At 43.9% G+C, this 22,389-nt stretch overlaps 1 protein-coding gene across 4 annotated transcripts in view; it reads right to left on the reverse strand.

The window, feature by feature from the left end:
* The window catches only part of ST3GAL6 (ST3 beta-galactoside alpha-2,3-sialyltransferase 6), a 179,944-nt gene that overhangs the window by 22,536 nt on the left and 135,019 nt on the right, over positions 1–22,389 (reverse strand). For all 4 annotated transcript variants that reach the window (XM_056559307.1, XM_056559306.1, XM_056559309.1 and 1 more), the window contains one exon: positions 17,520–17,620. In XM_056559307.1, the coding sequence (XP_056415282.1) occupies positions 17,520–17,620 (101 nt within the window). The remainder of the gene's footprint in view (positions 1–17,519; positions 17,621–22,389) is intronic.

A 22,389-nucleotide genomic window follows, 5' to 3' on the forward strand; every position in this document is an offset into this window, starting at 1 on the left:
AAGAAATATGGGGAAATGTGCTCTGGACAAGTAGGCAGAAACCTAGTGGCAGCTTATTTAAATACAAATAAAACATAGAAAACTTCATTTTTTTTAAACAAAGTAGATTAGAAAGATTTTTTATTTACGATAAGGAGTGCAATAGCAAAAATTAGTTTTAATGAGAGTGACCATTTAAAGCTGCTTAAGGGTATGTTCACATGGCGGAATGTCATATTCCGCTGTAGAAGAGTGCCATTGATTTCATCAGATATTTCTGCTGTGGAAAACTCGATTCCGGTGTCAGCAAAAAAATATACTTGTCTATTATTTTTGTGGATTCGCTCAGAAATGCATCATTGTCTATGCATTTCCGAACGGTCCTAGTGCCAGCTGCATTATTTAAATGTGCGGAATGTCCTCCTGTGTTTTCCGCGCAGACATTCTGCACATTTTATGCCGTGTGAACATGGTTTTTGCTTGAAGACGAAGAGGAAATTCAGCGAGGAAATTCTGTCCTGTGACAGTCAGTCATGCTTTTCCCATTCACTGATAACTAATCTTTTATGATTATCTATAAAGGAAAATATGTCTATTACTAAGTATAAGTGAGGACAAGATCTGCTGTAACATGTGCCTTTTTTGTGCACGATATAAAAAAGGTTAATATTTTTTGAGTATGCAGTACGGCATAGCATATTTGCATGTTTAGCATATTGTCTGTGTACTAACCAACACATTATTATTCATGTCTCCTAGTATCCAATGTCAGATACCTTCTTTTCCTCGCTATAATACCATGTGGGTCTTAACTCAGATTACTTTAGGCTGATTAAAGCAACTCATCTTATTTCTTCAAGACAGATTATAAAAGACAGCGATGTGAAATACAGGATGAGGAAGGGTGAGGGAAAGGAAGAAACAGAAAAGTATCCTCCATAAGCGAGTCAAAGATAGCTCTACCGGCCGGATCCTTTATGTGTAGCTCTCACATTAAAAGTACAAACACGAAGAAAACTATTTATTTCAATGTCAGAAACTGCAGTAAAATATAACCATCTTCTGTCTGTCTGTGGCCATATTTAAAGACGATGTCGAGTGCTAAGAAGTGTATCCCCTATCCTTAGGACAGGGGAGAAATGTCTATTTAATGGAGGTCCGACCGCTGGGACACCCCCACGATCTCCGGTATGGAGCCCAGACTGAGCTGCTGTGTGTGACGTTTCGCACACAGCAGGTCAGCTGGTACAAAACACCCCCCCTCCATACATCTCTATGGGAGAGGCGGAGAAACAGCATGAATGCGGATTACTGGAATGCTGGGCAGGAGATCGAAGGGGGTCCCATCGGCCGGACCCACGGTCATCAGACACTTATAGATAGCGGATAAGATGTCTAGTTCCAGAGTTCTCATTTAACTTATTTTGCCTCCTTAATTCTTTTTCATTCCTGTGTGTATTTGCTACTGATGCACAGATCATGTGGTCTTTGACTACAATCTACTTTATATGGGGAGTCTAATAGCCTTCATTATGTATAGGTGATAAATGGCTAAATGCTGGTAGACCCAACACCAGGACCTCCATCAATCAAGAGATCAGCAGTCCACAATGGCCCCTTGGGAATAGAGTGTTGGCCACGCAAGTATAATGTCTATGGGATTGACATTACTAGCAGTATGATCTTTATCAGTCTCATAGACAGTGAATGGAGTAGAGGCCGTGTATGCACTACCACTCCAAGAGAACGGCAGTCCCCGAGTGTTTCTTGTGAATAATCAGAGGCAGTCCGAGTAGTCAGGCCACCAGCAATCACACATGTATCACCTATCCTTTGAATTTGTGGTAAATGCTATTAGTGGGCCAACCCCTTTAAAAGCTATAGAAACCTTTGAAAGCATTTAATTATTCTTGCTTTGGACTCATTATGGTACAAATAATCTCCATCGGTCTTGATTAAAAATTAGATTTACTATTTGTTCTACAGACTCTATAGTGCCCCTTTCACACTGCCGTTGCTCCCCGTCAAGAACGGCCGCTAAAGTCTCTCTCTCTTTTTTTAATGGCTGTTCTCGTGACAGGGCACAACGGGCAACAACAGGTCCCGATGGCTCCCATTTACTATTATGGGAGCCGTTGTTTTTTGACTGGAATAGCAGGAGAAAGACGGCGCAAGTAGTATTTTTTCTCCCGCTATTCTCCCGGCTCCCCCAACGGATGTCACACTGCCGTGTTCTAACGGCAGTGTGAATGAAGCCTAATTTGTGTTCAATCATAAATAAGAAGCTCCTTCAGGAGAGGAGGAATTTCAGGCTGATAAGGAATTAGTAAAAAAAAAAAAATTGCTTTTCTGATGGATTACACTAATAACAGTGAAGGCTGTCGAACGGAAAGTAAACAGTATTTTTAATAAAGATCAATTGGAAAAAAAAATCTTTGTTCTTTCAGTGCAAAGCAATAATGGTAAAGAAAAAAAAAACTCTTCAAAGGGGTTTTCCCAAAAAAATATTTTACTACCAATTTGGTATGTTCACATGGGCTAAAACTGTGTGGATTGTGATGCTGAAGCCATGCCATGCTGATGAAGGGACACTAATGACTGTGACACATGGTTGAGAGGAGGAAACCCTAATGACTATAAACATGGGGAGATTAGGGGAAAGTAATAAATGACACACGGGGAGAGATGAGGGGACACTACTGACTGTGAGACACGGGGAGAGATGAGGGGACACTTATGACTGTGATACACGGGGAGAGATGAGGGGACACTTATGACAGACAAGGGAAGATAAGAGGACATTAATGACTATGACACAGGGGGAGAGGGGGGGAACAATAATGACTTACACATGGGGGAGAGAAAACGGGGACTCTAATGTCCTTAGAACGACATAACAGCAGCTGTTTGCCTCCATTTGCAGAATGTGGTTGTTCCAAAGGGCACCTGTATACTGCCTATAGGGAGGTCATGGGAAATTGGCAACCTGCCTATGCATATAAGTTGAGCTGGTCTAATACTGCACATTAATAGGCTCTGACATGTCTGTAAATAATACCTTTATCTGCTGACATTAGAAACATCTGTTATACCAGACACAACTAATATGGTGATGCACTAGGGCCCCACGCACATGACAGATTCCTGGTCTATCTACTGATTATCAAACCGAAAAAACCTGCTGCAACCCCTTGGATTTCTGATGTAGATTTGTACTGTGCAGGCTGCAGATTTTTCTGAGATTTTAGATGCAGATTAGGCTTCATTCACACTGTCGTTGTGCCCCGTCGAGAATGGCCGTCAAACTCTCATTTTTTTCTTTTTTTAGTTTATTGTCATTTTTTATGCATGTGTTATGAATTTATAATAAAATAATTAATTTAATCCGTAATGTTGTGTATTGTAAATTGAATACATTTTACACAAAATTTGTCTGCATCATTTAGGACACATGTCCGCATAATTTGTAGATTTAGTACATGCTATTGTGTCCACCTGAATTTACTTATAGTGGCTCAAGGTTTTTGGGATTGGATACTCTTTAGTTGCGGCAGAAACTCTTTTTGAATAAAAACAAGTTCCACAAAGCTCCTTATATTTTCCGCAAAGTCCTGGGGTGTATATGATGAGATTCTTTGACTGGAAAGAAGCTTATAATGTATACCGTACTTTACCCACTTACTGTTCAGACTGTGAATGACGTAGAGGTCCCCTTTCAGTTGTTATGCAGCCTGTAAACTAAGACTCTGCCTTATCTGTCACAGAACAACTTTTATAACTATAAGGAACAGAATGATGAAATAAAAGGTTAGTCAGAATAAAGCTCTTCTTGAGAAAAGAGAAGGTGAAGCCAAAGTAAACATGTGGATAAGTGCTGGTCACTGGGCAGGGAGAGTTAGTGTGAAATTTTGTCACGTAGCAGGGCATATCTGTCCACATGGGTTCTATGCCAAAATCTTCATGAATTCTGCTTTTAAAGTCCCATTAGCTTTCATGGGAATCCCTGCTGTAATATATACAGCACAGATTTTTCCAATGTGGATTTGAAAATCTGCACATAAAAAAAGGACATGTCGGCCAGGGTGCAGATGATCTCCTTTCTATGGAGTCAAGGCCCCTTTTACACTACCCTTGTAAGGCAATAGTATGACGGCCGCTGGGGAGAATATCGGGAGAAAAAATACTGCTTTCACCAGGGGTGTACAAAAATTTACTAAAAACTACTTGTCCACAGGACTAAAATCGTCCCTCATGACGATCCACTTGTCAGGGCAAATTTTCACTTTTACACTCTCGTTTTTTTCCTCCTCGCCCTATAATAGCCATAACTAACTACTATAATGATACCTTTTCATTTTTCCATAACATAGGCTCCGAAACAAAAAAAAAACTTGTAAAGTGAAATTGAAATAGTAAAAGATAATTTGGCAAATTTGGTGCCTTTCTTTTCTACACCATTTACCTTGTGGTTGAGCTACATGAAAAAGCTTGCGGCCAGGGACTCCTAGTGGCCACATTTCCAAAATGAAAATACACATAAAAGGAAGCACTTTAAAAAAAAAAAAAAAATTAAGCTATGTTCCCTAACTACACCTAACACCTTCCCTGCCCTTACATTTTTTTTAAAGAGTTTTAAAAAGCTCTGTAACTTATCTATCTTCTTGCTCACTTAGTGTGAGCACTTGGCAGGAGGATGTGGGCATGCGTCACTGAAGCCTGCTGGGGGGGGGGGGCCTGCTTCCGCATTCCCCCCCAGCAGGCTGCCTGCTTGTCCTCACTGCCCAGATGCCTGCTTGTCCTCAGTGTATGGAGCGCCGCTTGTCCTCACTACACGGAGCGCCGCTTGTCCTCAGTACACGGAGCGCCGCTTGTCCTCATTGTATGGAGCCCTGCTTGTCCTCAGTGTACAGGGCGCCGCTTGTCCTCAGTGTACGGAGCACCGCTTGTCCTCAGTGTATGGAGCACCGCTTGTCCTCACTACCCAGATGCCTGCTTGTCCTCACTGCCCAGATGCCTGCTTGTCCTCAGGGTATGGAGCGCCGCTTGTCCTCACTACACGGAGCGCCGCTTGTCCTCACTACACGGAGCGCCGCTTGTCCTCAGTACACGGAGCGCCGCTTGTCCTCAGTACACGGAGCGCCGCTTGTCCTCATTGTATGGAGCCCTGCTTGTCCTCAGTGTACAGGGCGCCGCTTGTCCTCAGTGTACGGAGCACCGCTTGTCCTCAGTGTATGGAGCGCCGCTTGTCCTCACTACCCAGATGCCTGCTTGTCCTCAGTGTATGGAGCGCCGCTTGTCCTCACTACCCAGATGCCTGCTTGTCCTCAGTGTATGGAGCGCCGCTTGTCCTCACTACCCAGATGCCTGCTTGTCCTCAGTGTACGGAGCGCCGCTTGTCCTCAGTGCCCAGATGCCTGCTTGTCCTCTGTGTTCAGAGCGCAGCTTATCCTCGGTGTTCAGTGCCCTGCATGTGAGCACAGCGCTCCCACCTGTCTGATTGACAGGCGGGGAGCTGCGCTGAGCTGGTCACGTGCTCAGCCAGCGCTGCAATTTCAGACTCACTGCCAGGCCGGCGTGATTCCGAAATCAATGAAAAAGCTTGTGGCCAGGGACTTCTAGTGGCCTCAATTGCAAAATGAAAATACAAATAAAAGGAAGCATTTTTTTAATTAAATCTAATTAAAGTTGTTCTATATACAATCAGCTCCAACATATCAAAAGTTTTTTGATGATAGGTACTCTTTAAATGAACATTCCACTGACTTTAAAGGGGTATTCCAGGATTTTTATTTTTATTTGACTATGCTACAGGGGCTGTAAAGTTAGTGTAGTTCATAATATAGTGTCTGTACCTGTGTGTTAGGGTTTTCTCACAATTCTTCTGTGATTTTTACCCCACTATTTATTTTTACCAGCATACAAAATTACTGTTGTCTCAGATTTTTCCCAGGTTGCAATGCGGCCGAGACCTGATTCACTAGTCAGCTGATGACAGGGAGCCAGTCTGCTTCAATGGGTGGAGGGATAGCTTGGTGGGAGAGAGATCATTCTGCAACTAATGCAACAGCTGTAGGCACCCTGATTGAAAACCACAGGTCTTTTGAATGGATGCAGCTCATTTATGTTTCAATGGGTGGGGTGGCTGATGTGTGGGAGGGAGAAAAAAATTCATTATGGGATTTGTAGTCAAAAAAGGAAAACTCAAACAGGAAAACCAGTTCACAAAAAGCTAGCCACAGTGTTATGGTAATCTCACAACCTAGCCATTTAGCCCCAAGACAAGCGTAGAGCCTTCCTAAGCATGTCCATTACTGTCTGCCAGGTACGTACTAAAATCACCTTATGGTAGATAACCCCTTTAAAATGCCCTGTTAACACAAAGGAATTTTGGCTAGCAGAATTCAGGTAGACTGATTTCTATCCAGCCAGAGGGTTGAGCATGTTCATAGGTGGAATTTGTGGTTAAAAGGCCATTGAAGTTAAAAGGATTTTTTTTTTTTTTTTTTTTACTGACGAAATGAGTTTCCCTGAAATTCATGCATAAATTCTGTAGGAAGGCAAAAAGGGCAAAAAAAAAAAAAAAAAAGATTTTCCTGAAGGAAATTATTTCTCTTCAATTCTGCTCCAATTCCTCAGGGTGAACATACCCTTAATAAAAGAACATGTTCAATAGAGTCAAACCTGATACGGGTAAAGGGTGAGAAGACTGACAATACAAAACAATTTGGATGAGCCAACAAAGTGAGAGTGCATTAAAAGCTCTGCCCCTAAACCAGTGTTTCGTAATCAGGGTGTCTCCAGCTGTTGCAAAACTACAACTCCCACATGCCCGGACAGCCGTTTCGGGGTCATTTGCCCATTGGCATTTTTTTTATACATGCACTATGAATTCATAATATAAAGTTTTTAAAGGGGTACTCCGGTGGAAAACTTTTTTTTTTTTTTTTAAATCAACTGGTGCCAGAAAGTTAAACAGGTTTATAAATTACTTCTATTGAAAAATCTTAATCCTTCCAGTACTTATTATCTGCTGAATAATACAGAGAAATTTATTTTCTTTTTGGAACACAGAGCTCTCTGCTGACATCACGAGCACAGTGCTCTCTACTAACATCTCTGTCCAGAGCAGCATATGTTTGCTATGGGGATTTTCTCCTACTCTGGACAGAGATGTCAGCAGAGAGCACTGTGCTCATGATGTCAGCAGAGAGCTCAGTGTTCCAAAAAGAAAATAATTTCCTCTGTAGTATTCAGTAGCTAATAAGTACTGGAAGGATTAAGAATTTTTAATAGAAGTCATTTACAAATCTGCTTTACTTTCTGGCACCAGTTGATTTAAAAAAAAAAAAAAGTTTTCCCCCAGGAGTACCCGTTTAAAGACACAAATAGTGGGCTCATCCCCTAAAAAAAACCTAATCGGTGCTACCAATATTTAACACTTTATAATCAACACATACCATATACCATAAGGTGCAAACCAAAACTATCAGTACATATAAATCATTATCAAGATAATCGAAAATATTGTACAAAACACACAAAATAAAAACAATTAAAACACAGGGAGGGCAAGAAAAACTCTAAAACTCTTCCCTCAACCACGTATGGGATCCCAAACAAATGGGGCCTCCCCTAAGGGACACCCAAATTTCACTAATAATGAATATGCAAACACAGGTAAACAATCACAATAATATATCCTAAAACTAGCTGTATACGGGGGTGGCGTGGTTTGGATGCCGAGCTAAGCAGTCACACGCTCCGGAGCTCCCGCCGCTCGGCGCTGTACACACTGAAATTAGGGTGGGTTCACACCACGATTTTGCTATATGGTTTCGGCATACGGTTTCATGAAAATAAAAAAAATAAAATAAAAAAAAAAGAGTATGCAACCGTACGGAAAACCGTGCCCATAGACTTCCCATTCATAACCGTATGCACCATAATATATACGGTTATCTCAGTTTTTCAAACCATGCGGTTTTTAACTTTTTTTCCCGGACAGAAAACCGTGGCCTACCACGGTTTTTGGTACGGGTGAAAAACCGTATTAAACCGTAAACTTTTTATTAACATGGGAGTCAATGGGAACTGTACAGAACCGTATGTCCGTACGGTTACATCCAGTTTTCAGCATACGGTTTTTGACTTTCCACAGTTTTTTTTTCTTGAAGTTTCAATCAAACAAGTGAAACTTTATTCATAATGGAGTGAAAAGTTTAAACCGTATACGTTTTTTTTCTTAAAAAACGGATGCAACTGGACATATTTTTTAACCGTATACAGATAAAAATTTGAACACATGTTTTGATACAGTTTAGTCAGGTTTTGAGGAATGCGTTTGTTTTTTTTTTAAATCAAAAACCTGATATGTGAACTCTATTGTAAAAACCGTGGTGTGAACCCAGCCTCACCCTGTATACATGGCCGGTTCTTACCCCTGTGGCTCTCCGATGCGGGGGAAGGCTGGTGCACGGCGGTGGCTGGAGCGGCGGTGAGCTCTCCTGCTGAGGGCGGCGGTCTCTGTGCCAGGGATCGTCCCTTGGCTTTTCCTCTGTGCGGATGGCTGTTCCTGCTGGTCCCCGGCCTGGGCTGCTTCACTGGAGGTGAGGAAGGGGAGCCGCCATTACAGGCTTCGTGGACGTGGCCTCCCCCATTGCCTAGGTTACTCACTGGCTCCTCCGTGTCGGCCAGGTGTGAAGTCCTTGCGGCTCCTGGCTGAATAGGACTGGTTGGACTCCGTGCGGTTCCTCTCTGTACCCCTTCTGTTATCTGCCCTGCCATAAAGGGTGCTTTGCTGCCTCCTCTCAGCATGATGTGCCTACTATTGCCGGGCCTTTCCGGACCATCTCTACTCCACCAGGCTCCAGGGGGCCACTATGCTGTGTTTTTGTGTATGGTCCCGATGCTCTGCCCCACTCTGTCCAGGTCCCCCTGTTGGTTCCCCTGGATGTCTGTAGTGTTGCCTTTTCTGATGGGGAACCTAAAGAGGATTAGCTGGAATGTCCGGGGCTTGATTCCAAATTTAAACGCGCCTTATGCCTTGATTTTGTGAAACGCCAATCTCCTCACATTGTTTGTCTACAGGAGACCCATATTACAGGTCAGAAAGTTCTTGCACTCAAGAGGGCTTGGATTGCGAAGGGCTACATGCCTCCTATTCCTACTATGCTAGGGGTGTATCTGTGTTAGTTACTAAGTCCCTACCACTGACGGTTTCACAGGCAGCCTGTGATCACTTTGGGATGTTTGTGATTTTACATTGTTCTCTGGGTTCTTTCTCCTTTGTTCTTGTCTCTGTTTATATACCTCCTCCTTTTCATGTCTCTGTGCTGGAGCTAATCACTCACAAACTGTCTTTTCCCTGTTCCTTTTACAGGTGATTTCAATGTGGTTCCTGATCCCATACTAGACCGCACCACTGCTGCTGACTCTGGCTCCTCATCCTTTAACACTTGGCGTGTGGCGTTGGGCCTGACTGACCTCTGGAGGTGGAAGTATCCGACTGCATCTTCCTTTTCCTTATATTCTTTGGCCCATAGGTCGTTCTCTACAATAGATTTTGCATTGGCATCTGAGGATCTCCTTCCTCCGGTAAGAGATGTTTCCTACACCACTAGGGGGATCTCAGACCACTCTGCTGTGTTGGTAAGCTTAGACCCGACTCCCCCTTCCCGTATCTGGTGCATGCACCCTGGGTGACTACAGGCCGGGGCGGTTGTTTAGGCTTTGGGGAATGCCCATACTGATTATTGGGAATATAATGCTGCTTATCCTGACCCCTTAGTTAGATGAGATGCATTCAAAGCCACGATTAGAGGGTCCTTCATAGCGGGAGTTGCGGGACAGCGAAAACTGCGGTCGGAGATGGAGGGTAAGCCGGTGCAGGAGGTGGGTGTTCGGGAGGCAGAATATGTCAGGGATCCCTCTCCTGTGACTGAGCGGGCATAGGCCGAAGCTCAAAGGTCCCTGTTAGTTGTTCAGAAGGATAGGGTCCAGTTGAGGTTAGCGGACAGGGAGGTTGTCCTCTTTGAATTCGGGGACAAAAATGGTAAATTGTTGGCATATCTGGCGAGGGCTAGTCGTCCTGCTGCCTCTATCCCCTGTATCAAGGGTAGAGACGGTGCGATGGTGGTGCATCCTCAGTGGATCAACTGTTTTTAGGTACTTTTACTCATCTTTATATGCTGCCCCCAGGTGGAAATGTTGTTCTTTTTACATGACTTGTCCCTTCCCAAACTTAGTCATGCTCAAGCGGTGGTGTTAGATGCTCCTTTAACAATTGAAGAGGTGGAGCAGGCTATACGTGACCTTCCTCATGGGAAGACCCCTGGTTTAGACGGGATGATAGGGGATTGGTACAGGATGAATGAGGAGCGAATGGCCCCTATACTCCTTCACTTGTTTCACTCAATAGCTGAGACGGAGGCTCTTCTGGACTCTATGCGGGAGGCATTGATTGTGGTGCTCCCTAAACCAGGGAAGGACCCATTGCTGCCTGATTCATATAGACCCATTTCCCTGTTGAATGTTGATATTACGATCTTGGCTAAAGTGTTGGCTACCGCCTTACTGGGGTCCTTAACTCTTATCATTCATCCTTACCAAACTGGGTTTATGCCAGGTAGGGCCACGGACATTAATGTGAAGCGTCTGCAACTTAACATAGCTACAGTGGGGGAGGGCTTTCCTACTGGAGTGATAGTTAGTCTGGATGTTTACAAAGCATTTGACTCTGTGTTGTGGCCTTATCTGTGGGAGGTTCTAGGTAAGTTTGGACCCAGATTTTGCACTTGGATCTGCTTGCTTTATGATGGCCCTAGGGCCCGTATTCGTACTAACCTTGATGTTTCTCCTCCCTTTCACCTGGGCCGTGGGACAAGGCAGGGGTTCCCGCTATTAACCTTCCTTTTTGCGCTAGCGATGGAGCCTTTAGCGGCTGCTATTCATGGGGACCCTGCTATCTGTGGTATTCCCGGGGTTCCATTGTTGAGAAGGTCTCCCTCTATCCGGATGACATCCTTGTGTATTTGGCGGATGCCGAGGGTTCGCTTTTGTCCTTTATCGATCTACTTGACCGTTTGGCTCGATTTCGGGCTTGCGGGTCAATTGGACTAAATCATCCCTAATGCCACTCTCCTCTGGGGTCTCCCTCTCTACGGGGTACAGGTGATTTCCCGCTTTAGATACTTAGGGGTGGAGGTAACTAACTCTCTGTTGGATTTTTTGCCCCTGGGTTTCCAGGATGTGTGGTTGTGTGTCTGGGTGTGTTAGTTTGTGCTTTTTTTTCCCCGGCTGGGACTCAGTTGTACCCTTCTGTTTTTCTAAATTTACCATATGTTTTCTACTGGATCTGATCTCTGGGTCCCCCGGAGTTTATTGTACTGTTGTATTTTGTTCCACTGTGAGTGATGTTTATTACTTTCATTATAAAATTTTAATAAATAATTTACAAAAAAAATAAAAAATAACTGTATACAATACCTGTCCTTATTCGGGCTATATAACCTGGTACCTGCACAGGGCACAATAGGTCAGTCACAGTAAGCCAGTCTCCATAACAGTCCTTGGAGCAGGCGTCCCCCTAGAGCATGGGTGTCAAACATGCGGCCCGGGGGCCGCATGCGGCCCACAATGAATATCTTTGCGGCCAGAGCAGAGCCGGTGCTTGCCCTGCAGTGGCGGATCCCACCATCACTATTAAGGACATCCCTGTGTCCGCAAGATACTTTTGGGACACAGGGATGCCCCCGTCAACTCTCATCGGCCCCGCGTTAAGTTTAAAAACGCAGGGGCCGCCGGGACATCACTGACATCCCGTCCTTTTGCCCATAGCAACGGAGGCGCGGAGGAGCAGAACATGGAGGTGGAAGACGCGTAAGTGACCAGCGGCACGTCATCTTTGGAGCTCACACCACCGCTCCTCCAGTCCCAGGACCTACTGCTATGGCCGGACCGGAGGAGCACTGAAGTGGGGCAGTACACAGGCATACAGTCTGTTTGTCTGTGGGGAACTATACTGCACCTAATGTGGGGAACTATACAGCACCTAATGTGGGGAACTATACTGCACCTAATGTGGGGAACTATATTGCACCTAATGTGGGGGAACTACACTGCCAACCTAATGTGGGGGAACTACACTGCCAACCTAATGTGGGGGAACTACACTGCCAACCTAATGTGGGGGAACTACACTGCCAACCTAATGTGGGGGAACTACACTGCCAACCTAATGTGGGGGAACTACACTGCCAACCTAATGTGGGGAAACTACACTGTCAACCTAATGTGGGGGAACTACACTGCCAACCTAATGTGGGGGAACTACACTGCCAACCTAATGTGGGGGAACTACACTGCCAACTTAATGTGGGGGAACTATACTGCCAACTTAATGTGGGGGAACTATACTGCCAACCTAATGTTGGGGAACTATACTGCCAACCTAATGTGGGGGAACTACACTGCCAACCTAATGTGGAGGAACTATACTGCACCAAATGTGGGGGCCTCGTATTGATGTTCGCTCACGTCATTCTCAATTCAGAATTAAAGGGCTGGCATTACTACATCCTTTCTTGGATGCGGCCCACATAAACTTAAACCTTGTTTTTTTGGCCCATGTTAGCCTTTGAGTTTGACATGCTTGCACTAGAGTCTCCACCAGTTCCATCACCCAATGGTGACTTCCTCAGGGTAACTTAGCCCCATTTGTTTAGGATCCCCTCCGTGGTTAAGGGATTGGTTTGAGAGTTTTTCTTCTGTGTGTTTTTTACAATATTTAACTTGCAACAATAAAGATTTATATGATAGTTTTGGTGTGCTGATAGTTTTGGTGTGCGCCTTATGGTATGTTTTGGTATGTTTTTGCTGGTTTATTCCCAATATAAAGTTTTTATTCTTATCTGCCATGTGAAAAAAATATATATATTATACGTATAAATGTATCTGCATAATTTGGGGCACATTCAGCAACTAGCAAGTAGACTAGTAACATCAGAAATAGACCAAGGCCTGCAAATAGTGGATTATATATATAAATATATAAAAAACTCAACGTGTGTGTATGTGTGTGTATATATGTATGTATGTATGTATGTATGTTCCACAAAAACATCCAAACGGCTAAAGATATTAACATGAAACTTGGCACACATGTTACTTATATGTCAACAACAAACATAGGATAGGTGATTTAACCCTTACTCACCCCCATTTGCCAGGGGCGAGGTTTATGTTTAAAGTCCCATACAAGTCAATGGGAAATATATGTTACTGCATAACTTCCAAATGGCTGGAGATATTTCAATAATACTTGGTCACATGTTACTTATATGTCCACTTAAAATATAGAATAGTTAATTTAACCCTTAACTACCCCCATTTGTGAGGGTCAGGGTTTTTGTTTGAAGTCCCATGCAAATCAATGGGAAATGTATGTTTCCATATAACTTCCGTACGGCTGGAGGTATCTCAATAGGAGGACGGGATAGGAGGTTGGGATAGGAGGACGGGATAGGAGGACGGGACAGGAGGACGGGACAGGAGGACGGGACAGGAGGACGGGATAGGAGGTCAAGATAGGAGGTCGAGATAGGAGGACAGGATAGGAGGACGGGATAGGAGGTCAAGATAGGAGGTCAAGATAGGAGGTCAAGATAGGAGGTCGGGATAGGAGGACGGGATAAGAGGACAGGATAGGAGATCTGGATAGGAGGTCTGGATAGGAGGTCGGGATAGGAGGTCGGGATAGGAGGACTGGATAGGAGGTCGGGATAGGAGGTCGGGATAGGAGGTCGGGATAGGAGGTCGGGATAGGAGGTCGGGATAGGAGGTCGGGATAGGAGGTCGGGAAAGGAGGTCGGGAAAGGAGCACGGGAAAGGAGCACGGGAAAGGAGCACGGGAAAGGAGCACGGGAAAGGAGCACGGGAAAGGAGCACGGGAAAGGAGGTCGAGATAGGAGGTCGAGATAGGAGGTCGAGATAGGAGGTCGAGATAGGAGGTCGAGATAGGAGGTCGAGATAGGAGGTCGAGATAGGAGGTCGGGATAGGAGGACGGGATAGGAGGACGGGATAGGAGGACGGGATAGGAGGACGGGATAGGAGGACGGGATAGGAGGACGGGATAGGAGGTTGAGATATGAGCACGGTAAAGGAGGTCGGGCTAGGAGGTCGAGATAGGAGGTCAAGATAGGAGGTCGAGAGAGGAGGATGGGATAAGAGGTCGAGATAGGAGGACTGGATAGGAGGTCGGGACAGAAGGTCGGGATAGGAGGATGGGATAGGAGGTCGGGATAGGAGGACGGGATATAGGAGGACTTCAACTACTAATATATAACCCTATTCTTCCTAGGGAATTATTAAAGGAAAATGGTCACCCGTTCACCCACACTAAACCCAATACACCGGGTTATAGTGTGGGTGAACAGGAGACCGATGCAGGCTCTCTGACAAACATACATACCTGCAGTCTGGCGCCTGGTGCCTCTGAGGATCCTCTTCTTTCTGCGCTGAACTGCGTGCTGAAGGCAGGCCCAATGGCTGGATTTGAATATTCATGGTTGCTGGTAATGTGAGTGCTTGTGACTACTGAATATTCAAATCAAGCCGGCGGGCCCGCCTCCAGCACGCAATTCAGCGCAGAAAGAAGAGGATCTTCAGAGGGACCGGGGGCGCCGAACTGCAGGTATTAGGGCTGCACGATTTGGGAAAAATCTGCCATTTGGGAAAAAGGCTGTCCAGGCATGCTGGGAGTTGTAGTTTTGCAACAGCTGTAGGCACACTGTTAGGAAAAAAAACTGCCATGGGGACTGTTCTACTACTTGCACTGCAATCTAGTGATTGCAGACACTGATCACTGTTGTCACTGATCAGTGTTATCCGCGCTCCAATACTACATTATTGGAGCGCCGATCAGACAGTACAGGGGCAGGTAGGGAACCTCTTGTCCTCTCAGCTGATCAGGACCCGGCAGCATTATGCCGCTGGTGTCCCGATCAGCTCCACTGAGGTACCGGCAGTCACTTTGGCATTTTAGACGCCGCAATCAGCTTTGATCGCCGCGTCTAAAGGGTTAATGCCGGACATCACCCGGATCGGTGATGTCCGGCATTGGCCAGCATGAAGAGAGCTCTGCTCTTGAGCTCTCATACACCCGCCGCACGGCTGCACCGTTTATTAACGGCGGCCAGCCGTGGTGGGGTTAATTTACCTCCCAGCGCTGCGCACTGCTGGGAGGAGAGACAGTCAGACAGTCGGCCGCACAGTGAAGGGAGCGGGCTGCGCTGTAGGGACCTAATTTACCGGCGGAGCACGGCTCTGCTCCCTTGTTTAATTGACTGCTCCCGTGTGGCCCGGCCGGCCCCTTCATTGTGCGACCCCCTGTATAATTGCAAATTTTTGCAAAGGGCTACATCGACATATCGCAATTCGATTTTTTTTTTTTTGCGCAAAGCTTCTCTTCTCTTATTTATTTTTAAGGTTTTTTGTGTGCTACTAGTTATATATATATATTTTTTATTAAACTGGTCTTGCTAGAAACATAGAATGTGTTGGCCGATAAGAACTATTTGGCCCATCTTGTCTGCCCAATATTTTGAATACTATCAAACTTAGACACTTCTGGATGCAGTAATCACTCATTCAACACTTGCGAATAATCAAAGTGTTGCAATTTTACATCTTGAAGTATAAAAAAAATCTGTTAAAAGTTGCTATTTTACGCAACAAAGCCTGAAAAAAAATGTAGGCCACCCTCAGTGGTGCTTTAGAACCTGCTTTTCAATAAAAAAATGGTGTTGTAAAGTAATATTGTTAGTTTTGGTGGATTTGCGCATTATTTATCACACATCATGAATCATGAGACTATGATAAATTATGCACACTTCCGCCAGAAAAAAAGAACCCGCAACAAAAGTGACTTCATAAAGGACATGCAAAACAACTTCAGTGATAAATGTTCCCCATGGAATTTTCCGGTAAACCCCCACCATGAGATTTTTGGGTGCAACCAAAATGCATGGTGTGAACTATGATTCACTTCTGGGAAATATATGTTAAAACATTCTGTGTGAGCAGTGGTTAATCTGCACTGATTAGTATCTAGGCAATTAATCTCTTACGACAGATCAGTGAGGTATGTTAATCTGCACTGAACAGTTAGAAGTTCTTCATATTATGTGTTTCACAAGAACGCTGGGGCATTGCTTAAGGAACACAAAATACATTAGCACCAAAACATGCAATGTACAGTATGCTGACTGAGCAGACACAGAAGAGCACCATCCTGTGCGGTAAATACCATCATCGTCTAGACGTGCACAGTTATGTGTAGTTACTATGGCAGAGGGAATAAGGAATGTGTAAGTTCACCTTGAGCAAGGCAAAAGTAAATCTACTCTGTTTTTGAAGACTGAAGACACTGTGGGAGATTAATCAAATCTGTATAGAGGAAGAGTGGTGCAGTTGCCCATAACAACCAGATTGCTTTCTTCATTTTTAAAAAGGCCTCTAAAAATAAAAAGTAGTAATCTGGTTGATATGGGCAACTGCACCATGTTTCCTCTGCACAGGTTTTGATAAATCTCCACCATAGTTTCCTTACAAACTTACGAAATTGATCAGAACCGCTCTTTTTTTGTGAGGGAGGAATCTGATAATATATTCCTTAGGCAGTGGCTGTCCTGGACTTGAAGCCCCATTAGTAAGCATGTTAAAAAAGCTTAAATATAAAAGCATTAAAGGGGTACTCCGGCATTCTGGTATCTCTGGCGCTCCCATAGACAAAGCATTAAGCGCGTGTGACAAGTGGCTCCATGAAGCTGGGAGAGTTGAGGCCTCGTTCTGTATATCGCAGGGTTTCAGTGGCGGACCCCCTCCCTTCCTGATAAGACACTTATTCCCTATCCTGTAAATAAGGGATAAATTATTAAAGGGGTACTCCGGTGCTTAGACATCTTATCCCCTATCCAAAGAATAGGGGATAAAATGCCTGATCGCAGGAGTCCCGCCGCTGGCTGGGGACCCCCGTGATCTTGCACGCAGCACCCCGTTTGTTATCTGTCAGGCTCCGCCTCTCAATGCAAGCCTATGGGAGGGGGCGTGATAGCTGCCACGCCCCCTCCCGTAGGCTTACATTGAGGGGGCGGAGCGTCACGTCACACGGGGGCGGAGGCGTGACGTCACACGCCACCGGCCCTGTGGTCGCCTGTAATCAGACCCGGAGCGAACACGCTCTGGGGACTGATTACAAACGGGGTGCCGCGTGCAAGATCACGAGGGTCCCCAGCGGCGGGACTGCGGCGATAAGGCATCTTATCCCCTATCCTTTGGATAGGGGATAAGATGTCTAAGCACCAGAGAACCTCTTTAAGTGCTGGAGTACCCCTTTAATACTGTTCAATTTGTTAGGTGAGTAAAATAATTTTACACGATTTCTCTTTTTGGCAAACTTCTTCAAAATATGTCGCTTAGTGGAAAAAACGAAATGTATTGTCAATGGTGATGAAGAAAAAAATTCCCAAAAATTTTAACTTGCCTGCTCTCCGGGTTCCATACGGGAGATCGATTCTGTTGCTGCCAAGAATTGCAGACTGTTTCCTGTAGTTTTCACATAGAAAAGGCTCAATCTCGGACAGGCTGTGAACAAAAGAATATATTTATAAAAAGTGGACAACTCTGCCAGTAACAATAACACTTTTACAGCAAGGACATCCCTTAGTGTGGATAACAAAACAGCATTACTTCTATTAAAAAATCTTAATCCTTCCTGTACTTCTTAGCTGTTGAATACTACAGAGGAAATCCTTTTCTTTTTGGAATTCTCTCTGATGACATCACAAGCACAGTTCTCTCTGCTGACATTATAATAAGTCTTTATTTATTTATTGTTGTCCTTGGTGGGATTTGAACCCAAGGCCCCAGCGCTGCAAGGCAGCAGTGCTAACCACTGAGCCACCATGCTGCCCTTAGCATACATCTGCTATGAATGGTTGCTAAAATGGACAGAGATGTCAGCAGAGAGCACTGTGTTCGTGATGTCATCATTGTTCCAAAAATAAAGGAATTTCCTCTGTAGCATTCAGCAGCTAATAAGTACTGGAAGGATTAAGATTTTTTAATAGAAGTAGTTTACAAATATGTTTAACTTTCTGGCACCAGCTGATTTAAAAGAAAAAAGGTTTTCACCAGAGTACCCCTTTAAGGAACTGGAACACAAAGCATATTCAAATGTCAAAGATTTTATTACAAGGATCTGAAATACTTATACAAATTTACTGAAGGCTGAACAAGCCAAGTAAACAACTAGACAATTTGCACCAGCTCACCATTCCTGAAGTAAGGGAAATGCATTTACTTGCAGTGAGCAAAAGACTGAACACCAAGCCACATCCTTGGTTCACATAGACATCAACGAACAGGGTTTGTCCAGCTCCACAAATCATTAAAACTTAAAATCTTTATTTCTTTTCGATTAAAACATATAACACATCAAACAAAAAATAGTGCTCCAGTGAGGATATTGCGGTATGGGAAAAATTCATATCGTTCAGGAAAAAAATTTCGGTATTCGGTATGAACCGGTATACCGCCCAGCACTACCTGTACTGTTGGAGAATGAAGTGTTCAATGACATTTTAAGACCGGGTTTAAAAGTGGTAGCCAAAAGAGGACAAACGCTGCGCAACCATTTGTCGCCAAGTGATTTTTGCACATACGATGACAAAGACAACTGGTTGCGTTATAAAGGGTGTTTTAAGTGTTCAAGGCCGCAATGTGGTTTATGCAGACATATATAGAAAACTGTGGTTTTTTAATCTACTGATAACTACACAAGTTATAACATTCAATCATTCATGATTTGTGACACATCATGTGGTGTATTTAGCCACCTGTAAATTGTGCAATCTGCAATATGTAGGATGCACAGCGGGCAAGTTTCAAAAACAAATTTATGAACATTTGCATATTCCACAAGTCTCACCTTTCATAACATGCTCTGTATCGGATTTAACCAAACATCTTAGAGATGTTCATGACGGTGACACATCATGTGTAGAAATGACAAGTATAGAAAGAGTCCGCCCTCACTGGAGAGGAGGAGATTGGTCGCGGGCTCTGTACATGAGAGAGACATATTGAATTTTTTGCTTGGATACACGTTTCCAGTTGGGGATGAACTACAAAAACGATCTAGCGTATATATATTGATTTAGTTGTTTGCACCGTGATTTACAAGTATTAGTTCTTTAGTATATATGTATTATGATTTATAAACATTTGTCTTGGAATATAGCTTACCACTCCCCCGGAGACACACTTCTGGGAGCTAGAGGGCGTTTCCCACATACAGGTCCCAGAACCATTAGTAGTATATATGGTCTGTAACTGGTAGTAACCATATATGCCATGATTAAGAACCTTATGGTTTGAAATGCATTGGAGTCTTTTAACCTCACTGGAGCACTATTTTTTGTTTGATGTTTTAATCGAATAGAAGTAAAGATTTGAAGTTTGAACGATTTATGGAGCTGGACAAACCCTGTTCATTGATAACTAGATGTTTGTACTTGCTGTAAATCCAAAGGCTCATAAAATGCAGGATTTATGTAATGTTTTTATAATGCACACCTTCACACTTCATGTACGGTATTCCCAATTAGTATTCCCACATAATATAGACATGACTATAGTCTTTGAAAGAGGTGATCATGGGGGTCTGGTTTAAATGAAGAACATTTATCAGGGAAGACATCATTTATCAAATAAAAAATCTAAACAATATAAGAAAGCAAATTCTATTGGCATATGATTTAGCAAGAAATTAAGTTATGGTGGACGTGGTCTGGCTATGGCACCATACAGCCACATGGCTCCTGTACTACCACCAGCTTCTAGTCCTACTACAGCTTCATATAGCAGCCATTCCCGGCTTTCACACAGGGGAAAGCCTGCTGGAGGCGTCAGCCACCTGTTGTTGCTACGCCAGGCAGGACAAGAAGTAAAATTCAAAATGGTTCCTAGCTGCTTCTTCTCCAATCCGGCAGCTCACCTCACTGGCCAATATGTTGGACCCCTCTCTCCCTACTGTCTCCTCACGTGGCGCTGCTGTTCTCACAGGACTTTTCTCCTCTCCTCCAGGACTCTACTGCTTCAAGCCCTACCTGCTGAAACCTCGGTGAATCCGGAGCATATGGACTACAGGTGCAGCCATCCCCACTAAGGCTGACGAGGCAGCCACTATCATGGATTGCATGTTACTATACTGTTCACGCCTGATCTTGAGGAACATTCATGCGGGGTCACTTGGGCAAATTCTTCTTAGACAATCAATACGCTCCACAAATATTCTCAAAATATTATGTGGTAAAGTAAAAAAATGCCACTCATCCAGCAAAGAAAAAAAAACAAGCCTTCATATGGCCATTTCAACTGAAAAGAGAGTGGTTTTTGAGCATAAAGGGTGAAAAAAAATGCAAACACAAAAAATAGTTATGCCCTACAGGGATCATCAAGTGCCACAAGGTGGGGCAACGCTACAGCCAGTGCTTGGCATGGCAAACATTTCTCGCCTGCTTAGATTAAAGTAGGAAGCTCTACTCAGTGAGTGGGGACAGGCATTCTCTGACCCGATGCAGTAAGGAATTAAGACAGGGGAGTATAAATTTTCTTTTTATGCCAGCCTGAGCCCATACTGTACAAAACTGATGCTGCACAGGAGAACGCAGCACTGAAAACAACTCACAGAGGATGTAGTCCCTGATTGTAGAGGGTCTTCATCTTCTCCATTCAAGTCAGATGGCCAAAAGAGCTTCTTCCACCAAAGACTAGTTGCCTGCAGATATTGCCCTATGTCAGTAACAGTTCCCACATAAGTGTACCAGAGTGCCCTATTGTAATTCCTCACATATTCAATTAATGGATAGAGGAACACGTAAGGTGGCATGCACCTTGTTCCACAGCAATTCCTTTGTTGTTCGCCCATTCCTATAACCAAACCCAATGCAGTGCAATGTAGACAGCCTCACCACACAGTGACAGCATGAGAGGGGGTGTGGCCAGAAGCAATCTTGGACCATCCCGATAGATCTGGGATGGTTGGGAGCTATTTATGTCAGATACGTTCATCCTTGTGCCATATACTTGCCATATATTCAGACAAAAGTTTGGATATATATATATTATGTATTACACCTAATTAGCATTTATTATACAATGTCACCTAAATAAGTGGCATAGTTCCCCGGCACACTATGGAAATAGATTCTTGGGCATTCAGAGTTATATAGCATCAGAGATTTCTCACTCCTCCTGCCCTGCATGTCTATATAACTCTACCTCCCCTCATTCTCACTATTAAGGAGCAAGGCAACCTTTTTCTTAGCCGCTCAGGAAGGCGCTCTGCTCCCGCATCTAGATGCAGGATTTACTGTAGCTATTAGGTGAGAAGTTACCTCCTCATCTGCAGCTCCAGAGTTGCTGCCCTGCAGCTTTAGACAGGATGCAGGTTAGAGTACTGGGCTCTTGTTGGCAGCACAGTGATAAAGTGCAAGGAACATGGTGACATGGTGTGGAATGGGGGCAGATGAGGTTCACCACAGGTTTCAACCTTATCCATATCATGAGGTCCTTGAAAAAGTTAAAAATGGCTCTTGATCACTGACTGATCTTGAACATATTGCAGGCCAATTGATTACTAAACCACTGTAAACCCACTTGTACAATCCTGGATATATAGAATTGCTTATCTGGTCTCTTAAAAGATCCCTAAAAAAGATGTTGCATCATAACAAAAAAAATAAAAAAATAAAAAGTCATTTATAAAAGGTCCAATTATTAGAACCCGAGATAACTGGGACTTGTGTTATTAATGAGAGGATCCTTATGGTGTAGAGCACAAGGAAAGAGAAGCATAGCATTATTAGGCTCTGTAGTTCAGCTCACATCGTCCATTAATTTGCATCCCATGAACATGAATTTCCATAACCTTGTTCACATAATGGAAAATGTTCTTTTCTTGAATGAGATTTCATCATTCAGAAATAGATATCATGCTATATGTTTTTGCAATGGATTAAGTTTGTGTATTCTGCAAGGAAATGTCAAGGATTAGTCCCAGGGAATAACAACGAGAGTAATCCTTGTGCAGATGAGGGGTACATCAACTGCACATCCAGGGCAACAGTCTTAGGGTCAGTCTCAGATTTCTACTGTAGAAATACGCATTGGATTAGAAAGCGATGTGTGAACATACACCTAGATTAGTGATTGCATACTTGGAGAAAATGATCAGCAAATATCTACAGCAGGACTTAGTGCAATACTACAGTGGGTTATATTTATATATCACAGATTCTATTTCGGCAGATTTCTCTATTTTTGTTCCTAAAACTCCTAGACACTAATGC

The sequence above is a fragment of the Hyla sarda genome, chromosome 2, assembly GCF_029499605.1.
Source record: "Hyla sarda isolate aHylSar1 chromosome 2, aHylSar1.hap1, whole genome shotgun sequence".
Lineage (NCBI taxonomy): Eukaryota > Metazoa > Chordata > Amphibia > Anura > Hylidae > Hyla > Hyla sarda.